This window comes from Leopardus geoffroyi, chromosome B3 (genome assembly GCF_018350155.1).
Source record: "Leopardus geoffroyi isolate Oge1 chromosome B3, O.geoffroyi_Oge1_pat1.0, whole genome shotgun sequence".
NCBI lineage: Eukaryota > Metazoa > Chordata > Mammalia > Carnivora > Felidae > Leopardus > Leopardus geoffroyi.
Window position 1 is genome coordinate 107663703 of NC_059337.1, and position 12135 is coordinate 107675837.

The following is a 12135-nucleotide window of genomic DNA, read 5'->3' on the forward strand; positions in this document are numbered from 1 at the left end:
GTTACGGATTGGTTAGAGTGTGGGGTCAGATGCGAAGATTCTGGAAATAGAAAATGAAGGCAGAGATTATTATACGTTATCCAGGGAGAAATATTATATGGTTTGGTATATTGTCAGGGTACTTTGAGAATAAGGGCAGTTTTAAAGAGATTTTGGTGGTAACTGTAGGATTTGGGAACTGGTGTTTGTGGAATGCAAAGGAGAGTGGGCCAGATGAATCAGGTGTTAAGTCTTGGTGTCATTAATGTCATTAATCTATTAATTGGTTTTCTGAAATGCACTTTGAGATGGTGTCAGCTTTTGCTGGCATTTATTGGGTTGAAACTGTGGGAAATGATGAGATTGCCTCAAGAATAGGGAGGGAGGAAAGAAGGCAAAAGCTAGAATTATATAGATTACTTAGAGGCCAAGAAGAGCCAGAGATGGAAACAGGAAAGAGTAGTTGGAATAGTAGGAGAGAGATCAGGAGAATGTATTTAAGTTAGTCAAGAGAAGGCAGTGCCTAAGGAAGCGTAAGTGATGAATACTGTTGAGTGGCATAGATATTGAGGATGGTAGATTACTGGATTTGGTGGCTTAGTAGATGACCTGTTAAATACAAGGAGTAAAATGTGAGCGATTGGCAAAGGTAGTGGAATCATACTGTATTAACTAATGGATCTCAGTTGACTTTCTAAGGGCACTTGGTAGTTTTGAGCCTCCTCCTCTGTTGTGTGTTGGGGCCAGAATGTGATTTATGGGGAATGCCTTACATTGTATCCTAGCCAGATTTCCTGGTTTACCACCATTATTATTTTCTTTTCTACTTTGTGGTAAAAAAAAAGGCTGGAGAAGTAGCTAGGGGCTATTGTTTCTCATTTTCTCTAATTTTTCCCAGAGTTTTAAGATTGCATATCATAGAATTGATGTTTGCTTTTGTTTTTCTACATACCTAAATTAGTCTGGGATATTAACAATGATTATGATAATTTGATGTTCTGAAATAAGGTGGCCTTTGAGGAGATAAAAATGAAATTATGGATCAAATTGGTTTTTAGGGTATGTTTGATGCCTTATTCAACAAAATAGGTAACGCTGTGTTGGGCTCCCAATATTACTTTTCAACTCTTACAGGGCTCTATAATCCAAAAGTCTAGGTACTATTTGACTTTCTCTGTCTGACTTACTTCCCTTAGTGTAGTACCCTCCAGGTCCATACCTGTTGTCACAAATGCCAAGACCTCATTTTTTTTTAAATGGCTAATATTCCATTGTATATGTATATATCCCACACCTTCTCTTTCTGTTCCTCTATTGACGGACATGTGAATTGCTTCTGTATCATGGCTATTGTAAATGATGCTGCAATAAACAGAGTGGTGCATACATCTTTTGAATTAGTGTTTTTGTTTTCTTTGGGTAAATACCAGGTAGTGAATTACTGTATCATATGGTATTTCTACCTTTACTTTTTTGAGAACCTTCATATTGTTTTTCACAGTTGCTGTATTAATTTACATTCCCACCAACAGTATATGAGGGTTCCTTTTTCTCTGCATCTTTGCCGACACTTGTTATTTCTTTCTGTTTTGATTTTAGCCATTCTGATAGGTGTAAGGTGATATCTCATTGTGGTTTTGGTTTGCATTTCCCTGATGATTAGGGATGTTGAACATCTTTTCATGTGTCTGTTAGCCATTTGTATATCTTCTTTGGAGAAATGTTCATTTAGGTCCTCTGCCTATTTAAACAAATTTTTTTTTTACTGTTTATTTTTGAGAGAGAGAGAAAGAGAGCACTAGCTGGGGAGGGGCAGAGACAGAGGGAGACATAGAATCTGAAGTAGACTGTAGGCTCCAAGCTGTTAGCACAGAACCTGATGCAGGACTCCAACCCACGAACTGTGAGATCATGACCTGAGCTGAAGTCGGATGCTTAACTGACTGAACCACCCAGCTACCCCTCCTCTGCCTATTTTTAATTGGATTATTTGGGTTTTTTTGGTGTTGAGTTGTATCAGTTTTTTATAAATTTTATATATTAACCCCTTATCAGATATATCATTTGCAAATATCTTCTCTCATTCAGCAGGTTGACTTTGTTTTGTTGATGGTTTTTTTTCACTGTGCAAAAAGCTTCTTATTTTGATATAGTCCCAGTAGTTTATTTTGGCTTTTGTTTCCTTTGCCTTAGGAGACACATCATATGATTTCACTTATATGTGGAATCTAAAAAAACAAACAAAAAGTGGAATCAAACTGATAAAAATAGAGAACAAACTGATCATTGCCAGTAGGGAGGGGGTGAGGGGATGGGTAACATGGGTGAATGGGAGTAGGAGATACAGGCTTCCAGTTATGGAATGAATAAGTCATAGGAATAAAAGGTACAGCATATGGAATACAGTCATTGCTGTTGTAATAGGGTTGCATGGTGACAGTTGATAGCTAAACTTGTGGTGAGCATATCATAACATTTGGTTGTTGAATCACTGTGTTGTACATCTGAAACTAATATAACATTATGTGTCAACTGTACTCAAATAAGAAAAAAAAAGAACAAGTAAAAGCAAAAAGTCAAGCAACTATTTGAGATGGTTATTAAAGGAAAGAGTGAGACAGGGCTCACTGTTTCACTTAGAGACATGGCTTAGAGCATAGTTGTTTAGGGGATGAAACCTGTTTATAGAACAAGCAGGAAATAGGGAAAAGTAATTGGTGAAGGGATAGAATAGGTAATAATGGATGGAAAAGATTACAGAAGAAGCCCAGGCAGGTCTGAATTGAATTATGGAACAGGAGAATCTTAATAATATGGATTTTTCTTTTTTTTTTCTTTTTTTTATTTTAACAAAAAAAAATTTTTTTTCAACATTTATTTATTTTTGAGAGAGAGAGAGAGAGAGAGCATGAACAGGGGAGGGTCAGAGAAAGAGGGAGACACAGAATCTGAAACAGGCTCCAGGCTCTGAGCTGTCAGCACAGAGCCCGATGCCGGGCTCGAACCCACGGACCACGAGATCATGACCTGAGCCAAAGTCGGACGCTTAACCAACTGAGCCACCCAGGCACCCCTGGATTTTTCTTTAGACAGGCTGATGCAAACACAGTAACATGTGGGGTAGTGTGGTGGTACTTTATGATATGAATTTGTATGTACCAAAAGAGTTTCTTATTTTTAAAATTTATTTTTGAGAGAGAGAGAGAGAGCGTGCACGAAAAGGGGAGGGGTAGAGAATCCAAAGTGGGCTCTGTGCTGACAGCATAGAGCCCGATGCAGGACTCAAACTCATGAACTGTGAGATCATAACCTGAGCCAGAGTTGGACGCTTAACTGACTGAGCCTCCCAGGTGCCCTGTACCGAAAGAGTTTTTTGGTTGTTATTCAGAGTATTATATTGACACTTTGATTTATATAGGTAAACCTAGAAGGGAGTAAGGCATTATTTTGAGTCAGAATTATATAAAAAATTATAAAATTATTAAATAATTATACATTAAAAAATCTAACTCATTGAAAATTTATCATCTTTTTTTTTAATGTTTTTTTTTTTAATGGTTTATTTAATTTTGAGACAGAGAGAGACAGAGCATGAGCAGGGAGGGGCAGAGAGAGAGGGAGACACAGAATCTGAAGCAGGCTTCAGGCTCTGAGCTGTTAGCACAGAGCCCGATGTGGGGCTCGAACCCACGAATGGCGAGATCATGACCTGAGCCGAAGTCGGACGTCCAACCGACTGAGCCACCCAGACGCCCCTACCATCATCTTTTTTGAACATACCTCAGTGTCTTCTCTTACAAAATAGTTTCGGTCTTAAGTTTTGGTGCCAGTTTATCCTTTACCTTCCTAGTTAATTTTTAACTGCTGTCTATATCATATTTATTTATTAAAATTTTTTTTAATGTTTATTTATTTTTGAGAGAAAGAGAGCGGGGAAGGGGTAGAGAGAGAGGCAGACACAGAATCTGAAGCAGGCTCCAGTCTCTGAGCTGACAGCTCAGAGCCCGATGTGGGGCTCGAGTGCGAGATTATGACCTGAGCTGAAGTTGGATGCCTAACTGACTGAGCCACCACGTGCCCCTATATCATGCTTCTTTACATTTAGACTATAGGGACCATTGGAATGCGAATTAAACTTGTTTTTGTTTTCTATAAATTATATAATTATATAATATTTTTTATTCTGTTGGATAAATTTTCTCTTTGTAGAGCACAGATTCTTTTCAGTTTTGATTCTGACTAGTATAATAGATCCCAGACTTACTGTTTATATTTAAATAATTTAAGTAATCTTTTATGTACTTTTAAAATTAGAATGGGGACTTTAAAAATCAAATCTGATGTGATTATGACAAATACGTATCTTAGGTTTTCTGGGGTGATTCAGAGATTTAGATATTCTGTGTGATAGTCTGATAGTCTTTGGCTCTGGAAACATAGTTGCTGAACTAGAACTAGTTTCTAAAGTAGGTATTAGGTAAAAGGACATAAATATAGCTGTAAGTAATGACAATCTGATGAATTAAGTCAGTGTGATGAATTTTTTTTATTGTCCACTCAAGATTTATATTAAAACTGTTTTTCATGTCATTGTTTCCTTTCTGATGCAGTTTTCAACTTGACCAATAATGTGGATTTGGACAACACCAAAAAGAAAATGGAGATGTACCAAAAGGAAAACAAAGATGTCATTCAGAAAAATAAATTAAAGCTGGTTGGTTGCTAAGTATTTTCTTCTTTTGCTTTAGAAATGAATGTTTCCATCTGATTCCTGAAAAGCTATCTTCCTCTAAAACTAGTTAAAATTACAAAGAATTTAGCTGAAATCTAGGCCAGAAATACTATGTATATGTATATAGTATTTGTATATGTATACATATACATATATGTGTATAGGTATATGTACACACGCACACATATATATGTGTGTATGTGTATTGTGTGTGCGTGTGTGTGTATATATATATAGAGAGAGAGAGAGCGAGAGAGAGAGAGATGAACTGTGAGCATGCAGAGATTTAATTGTCCAACTTATACAGTTTAGCTGTCATTTTTTAAATGCTGGGCTTTCCAGTTTTAGAGGAAAGCAGAGGTGATTATTTTTGAGGTACTTTGTCAGGAATTTGTGATCATTGGTAAAAATGATACAAGTCAGATTTGGATCACATAGCTTGTGTTTTCATCTTGTGTTTAGAGGGACTTTCTCCTTATAGTCTTAGGAGTGTTTCATTTCAGTACTTCTTTCCTGCCATAAAGTTCTCAAGGGATTGACACTACATTCTAATTCCTTTCATACCCAGCCTGGCTTCCTTAGAAAGGTGTCTCATTTCTGAGAGGATCAGTGTGACATAAAAATTACTCTCTTTGCCCAGTAGCTTTCACTGAGTTAGAAGATACATGCAAAATAGGTATTCTTAGGTAACTTGTTCCATTAGCGCCATTTAACTCATTAATAGAAGGATGTTCCTTTTAAGTGAGTACTTTTTTTCATTCAGTGCTTTGAAGTTTTCATTTATTTATTTATTTTTAGAGAGAGAGAGAGACAGAGTGTGTGTGTGAGTGGGGGAGGGGCAGACGGAGAGGGAGAGAGAGAGTTTTTTTTTTTAAGTTTGTTTTGAGAGAGAGAGAGAGAGCATGGTTGAGGGGCAGAGAGAGACAGAGAATGAATCTTAAGCAGGCTCCACGCTCAGCCCGATATGGAGCTCTATCTCACAACCCTGGGATTTTGACCCGAGCCAAAGTCAAGAGTCACTGAACCTACTGAGCCACCCAGGCACCCCTCATTCAGAGTTTTAAGCTAGGAAATAATAGTCAGTGTTGCAGTAAAAGAATAATCTAATTTTGGTGAACTTTTTCTTCAAATGAAAACTTGCTTGGAATACTTTGGTTGAAGTGAAACCAAACTTTTCTTAGTGGGTAGAGGGATAGGCTGAATTCCCATCTGTTCAGTCTCTTTGTAGTATACCTTAGGCATCTTATTAGAGAATTCAAGATTCCTTAGAGTAATGTTATAAAAACCTGGTTGTGGATGATCGTCATTGAAGGGTTTTAAACCAAGTGATAATGTATTGTCTTTGTTAGAATGAATATAGTGGTTTTGTGGAGGTTGAATTTGAGAGAATCGAGGTTGGAATTTGGGAAACCAATGGGAAGTTATTGCAGTCATGTTGGTGGGTTCAGAGGTGACTTAAACAAAAAATGGAGAGGTGGGGATGAATTGGAGAAACAGTTTGAGTTTAAAATAGCAAGTCCTATACTGATGGATTAGGAGTAGGAGGTGAAGGCAAGGGAGGTTGACTGGGTACCGTAGTGCCATGAGGAAGAACACCGAGACCTTTAATTTTCTTTCTTTTTTTTTTTTTTCCAACGTTTATTTATTTTTGGGACAGAGAGAGACAGAGCATGAACGGGGGAGGGGCAGAGAGAGAGGGAGACACAGAATCGGAAACAGGCTCCAGGCTCTGAGCCATCAGCCCAGAGCCTGACGCGGGGCTCGAACTCCCGGACCGCGAGATCGTGACCTGGCTGAAGTCGGACGCTTAACCGACTGCGCCACCCAGGCGCCCCGAGACCTTTAATTTTCAACCTGTTTTCCTTCTCTCAATCCATTACCTTCTTCTTCATTCCCACAGTGTTTGATTTTTTAATGATGGCTGTTTTCCCGGTTATTCAGTCAGCTAGCTAGCCAATCAATATTTTTTGAGATCTACTATGTCCAAGATGCTCATATATTTCTATTTCAGTGAGAAAATTGAGGCTACCAGTTTCTCATTGTCAAAGATGATGAACCGTTGGTCTGAATCTCACTGGTCCTGTTGGCTGTGTTTGGTGTAGGCTTCTCCCTTGATAGGGAATCCCTCTTCCTTAACTTCTGTGGGGCCACTCCATTCTCCTCCTCGTCCTGCTGCCCTTACCTTCCCCTTTCAAGATTAGGAGACTTAAGCTTTCCTTCCTGACTCTAAAACATGGTTCCTTTCAGTGCTTCTCTCTATGAGTTAACCCTGTATACTAATTACTCTCAAATGTTTCTGCAGCACATTGTTTTTCTCCTGAGCTTGTAGAATTTTACTATGTAATATGTATACATATATGTATATATATGTATATATGTATATGTATATATATGTATATATATATATATATGTATGTATTGTTAATAGACATTTATTTCTTGATTATTATAGGCACTTTAAAAAAAATTTTTTTTTTTTAAACATTTATTTATTTTTGAGGCAGAGAGAGACAGAGCATGAACAGGGGAGGGGCAGAGAGAGAGGGAGACACAGAATCCGAAACAGGCTGCAGGCTCTGAGCTGTCAGCACAGAGCCTGATGCGGGGCTCAAACTCACAGACTGTGAGATCATGACCTGAGCTGAAGTCGGACGCTTAACCGACCAAGCCACCCAGGCGCCCCTATTATAGGCACTTTTAATTCAGCATTCCAGAGCTGAATTTTTAAATGTTTACCATTTGTTTCTCTTACATTCTTTATCCGGGTGTTCAAGCCATATCTGGTCTGTCTTCCTATACTGTTGATAGTCTCTCCCCATCATTTTTCAAACCTGGTTCCTCCTCTAATTCTATTATTATTACCTTATTTAGGGCTCTCATCATTTCTTATCTGGGTATCGAAATGTTCTTCTAACCAGTTTTCCTGTCTTCAGTTATGATCCCATTGGTCTGAATACTTCACTGCTTCTAATCATCTTTCTAAAGTTATCCCTCAGATTTCCTTAATGACACAGATTTCCTTAGTATGGTTTGATGGATGCTCCGTGATTTCTCCTCTGCTTTCCTTTCCAGTTTTATCTAGAGCTTTCCCCCACCCCCATACTTCATGACTTGGATATACTAAGCATTCCAGCTTTATTCATGTCTTTGCACCTTTGTTTTCTCTGCCCATATTGCTGTTCCACTCTCCAGTGGGGTACATACCTACCGTTTCAAGTGTTTGCCTCAACCTCCTAGGTTTCCGAGAGCCACTGAAATAAATTACTAAAAAAGGGATTTAGAGTCTAGAAGTCTGAAATTAAGGTATCACCAAGGTCATGCTTTCTCTAAATGCTCTAGGGAAGAATCCTTCCTTGCCTCTTCTAGCTTCTGGTGGTTGTCAGAACCTTCAGTACCACTCTGATCTCTACCTTTGTCTCCACATGGCCTTCTCCCCTGTGTGTCTGTGTCTGAATTTCTAGTATGACCCCATCTTAATTTCATTATGTCTGCGAAGACCCTATTTCCAAATAAGGTCACTTTTACATGTACTAGGGGTTAAGACTTCAACATATATTTGGGGGGGGGGGATACATTTAACCCATAATACTCCCTATGAAATCTTTTCTTTCTCTGTGTGTCCTTTTATCATTGCAAGGAGAATTTACCACTCTATCAATTCTCTTTTCACTGTATCTTGTTACACTTAATTGATTATATGGCACTATTTTACTATGTGGCTCATCTTTTTCTGCTTCTATGCCTCTAATCAAGTAGTTCACTTTTCCAGCCTTCATATCTCAGCCCCTGACTTTTTACATTTATTCCTACTAATCCTTCTAGATGAAGTTTGAATTCTCCTCTCCACTGGGGGGCCTGAATTAGAGTAGCGACCTTGGCAATAGAGAAGGAAACATTTGTAAAATTATAGGGAGCGATGCTAATAGGATGTAGAGACTGATTTAATTTAAGAGGAATGGGAGGGAGAGAGGGAGTAAATAGAGCTAAATTTGCAGTTTCAAATGAAGTTGACTGAGATGTAGGTGTGCACTTTGTGGACACAAGGAATATAGGTGTATGGTCACTTTGGGAGGCCAGATGCTAAACTTAATTTTGGATATAGTACTGAGTTTGAATTGTAGGTGAATCATCTTTTTGGTTGAGAACTTTGTTTTTTGGGAGTTTATCTAATGTGTGAACTAAAAAAAAATCTAGTAAAGGGTTTTTAAAAAATTTTTTATTTAACTTATTTTTTTAATTTACATCCATGTCAGCATATAGTGCAACAACGATTTCAGGAGTAGATTCTTTAATGCCCCTTACCGATTTAGCCCATCCTCCTTCCCACAACCCCTCCATTAACCCTCTGTTTGTTCACCATATTTAAGAGTCTCTTTATGTTTTTGTTTTTGTTTTTTTTTAATTTTTTTTTTAACGTTTATTTATTTTTGAGACAGAGACAGAGCATGAACGGGGGAGGGGCAGAGAGAAAGGGAGACACAGAATCAGAAGCAGGCTCCAGGCTCTGAGCCATAAGCCCAGAGCCTGACGTGGGACTTGAACTCACGGACCGCGAGATCATGACCTGAGTTGAAGTTGGACGCTTAACTGACTGAGCCACCCAGGCGCCCCTCTCTTTATGTTTTTGTCTCCCTCCCTGTTTTTATATTATTTTTACTTCCCTTCCCATGTGTTCATCTGTTTTGTAACTTAAAGTTCTCCTATGAGTGAAGTCATATGATATTTGTGTTTCTCTGACTGACTAATTTCACTTAGCATAATACCCTCTAGTTCCATCCACATAGTTGCAAATGGCAAGTTTCGTTCTTTCTGATTACCAAGTAATACTCCATTGTATCCATATACCACATCTTCTTTATCCATTCATCCATCGATGGACATTTGGGCTCTTTCCATACTTTGGCTATTGTTGATAGTGCTGCTATAAACATTGGGGTGCACATGCCCCTTTGAAACAGCACATCTTTATCCCTTGAATAAATACCTAGTAGTGCAACTGCTGGGTCATAGGGTAGTTCTATTTTTCATTTTTTGAGGAACCTCCATACTGTTTTCCAGAGTGGCTGCACCAGTTTGCGTTCCCACCAGCAGTGCAAAAGAGATCCTCTTTCTCCTCATCCTCACCAACATCTGTTGTTGCCTGAGTTGCTAATGTTAGCCATTCTGACAGGTGTGAGGTGGTATCTCATTGTGATTTTGATTTGTATTTCCCTGATGATGAGTGACGTTGAGCATTTTTGCATGTGTTGGTTGGCCATCTGAATGTCTTCTTTGGAGAAGTGTCTGTTCATGTCTTTTGCCCATTTCGTCACTGGATTAATTGTTTTTTGGGTGTTGAGTTTGATAAGTTCTTTATAGATTTAGGATCCTAATGCTTTATCTGATATGTCATTTGCAAATGTTTTCTCCCATTCCGTTAGTTGCCTTTTGGTTTTGCTGATTGTTGCCTTCGCTTTGCAGAAGCTTTTTATTTTGATGAGGTCCCAATAGTTCATTTTTGCTTTTGTTTCCCTTGCCTCTGGAGACGTGTTAAGTAAGAAGTTGCTGCTGCCAAGGTTAAAGAGGTTCTTGCCTGCTTTCTCCTCAAGGATTTTGATGGCTTCCTGTCTTATATTTAGGTCTTTCATCCATTTTGAGTTTATTTTTGTGTATGGTGTAAGAAAGTTGTCCAGGTTGATTTTTCTGCACCTCTCTGTCCAGTTTTCCCAGCACCACTTGCTGAAGAGACCGTCTTTATTCCATTGGATATTCTTTCCTGCTTTGTCAAAGATTAGTTGGCCATACATTTGTTGGTCCATTTCTGGGTTCTCTATTCTGTTCCATTGATCTGAGTGTCTGCTTTTGTGCCTGTACCATACTCTCTTGATGATTTCAGCTTTGTAATACAGCTTGAAGTCCGAAGGGTTTTAAATATTATTTTAAATATAAATATATTTTTCTCTGAGGTGTCTGTTATTCATATATTTATGATGCTCAAACCTATTATGCTCTCTTTCTCTGTTCTGCATTTACCTCAAGGTGCCATAAATTCTCAATGTTCTGTCAAAGTAAAAAAAAAAAAAAAGAGTTTTAAAATAAAGCCATTTAGATTTTACTGTATTTTTCATTCATAAGAATGAAAGAACAAAGACTATGTATAGTATTGCTTTTAAGCATGACTTTAAGTTGGAATAAATTTCAGAGCCTGGAATTATTTAATATTTCCGAGGCACTCCATAAAAGGAGAATGAGTAGAACTATAGTTCATTCTGTTTACATATTAGCTTTGAATTTTGAATTTTTCAGTGCACAAAGAAGACTTGAAAGTTATATGCTTATGTTAGAAAATAATTTCAGTTTTTTGCAACATGATGATGTTTGGAACTCTAGCATCATAAAGACTTATTTCAGCTTAGGGAAAAGAAGCTTAGGACATTGATAACTTTTCATTACCTAGAATGTTCTGGAAATTGTTTCTATTAAATAAGTCAGTCCTTTCAATGGAGTGTTTCAATTGGTAGTTCTGTATGTAGATTGTCTCTTGTTTTTATTGGGTTTTGTTTTTGTTTTTCTTGTTAAATCCTCTAAAATGAATTACTCAAAACTATCTGTAATAATGATCAATAAATTCTTTATTAAACACATTTCCTACAGCTCTGCAACTGAGTGAAGTGTACTTGTTTAGGTGTTAGTTAAATGATAGGTGTCATTCTCTTTCATAGTAACATGTCCATGTGAAATAATAAAATGAACTCTAGTTCCTGCAGAGTAGAATTGATGCTGTATTAAACTCTTAAGTGACTAGTATGTTTTATGTATCCAGAAAGTGTCGGAGTGCAGTAAAGGATTGATTTTGGTTACTAAATTTATTCCATGCTATATATAAATATTTCTGTTTTAGACTCGGGAACAGGAGGAATTGGAAGAAGCTTTAGAGGTAGAAAGACAGGAAAATGAACAAAGAAGGCTGTTTATTCAAAAAGAAGAACAACTGCAGCAGATTCTAAAAAGGAAGAACAAGCAAGCTTTTTTAGATGAACTGGTATGTAATGATGCTAAATGTCTTGAACAAATCATTAGTATTCAGAGTTTATTTTTCCTTTTTATTATGCTGGATAATGGCATTTAAATGGCATTTTTACTGGCATATTCAGTGCTGGTGTATTCAACTTCTATTCCTTTATTAAAAGAACCCATTTTGTCAATATCCGTTTTATTTTTAGATGAAAGAGCAATGTAACTGATGTAAGGCAGTGTATTATTAATAGGTTATTTATGTTTTTAAGCTTACTGATGAAGATGCTTTGTTTTTAAGGCAGTTTTCTCCTGATTAACACTGGCTTTCTTATAACTAGCCCATTTTCAAGTGTTTTGGCTTCATGTGAAATTTATAGTGATTCTATTTACTCTGTGAGAACTATGTTTCATATTTTTGCATGAGAAAG

The 12135-nt window shown here is 37.4% G+C and overlaps 1 protein-coding gene across 1 annotated transcript in view; it reads left to right on the plus strand.

The window, feature by feature from the left end:
* MNAT1 (MNAT1 component of CDK activating kinase) overlaps positions 1-12135 on the plus strand; it is a 221906-nt gene that overhangs the window by 73757 nt on the left and 136014 nt on the right. Inside the window, exons 5-6 of the mRNA XM_045450836.1 lie at positions 4590-4693; positions 11592-11732. Of these exons, the coding sequence (XP_045306792.1) occupies positions 4590-4693; positions 11592-11732 (245 nt within the window). The remainder of the gene's footprint in view (positions 1-4589; positions 4694-11591; positions 11733-12135) is intronic.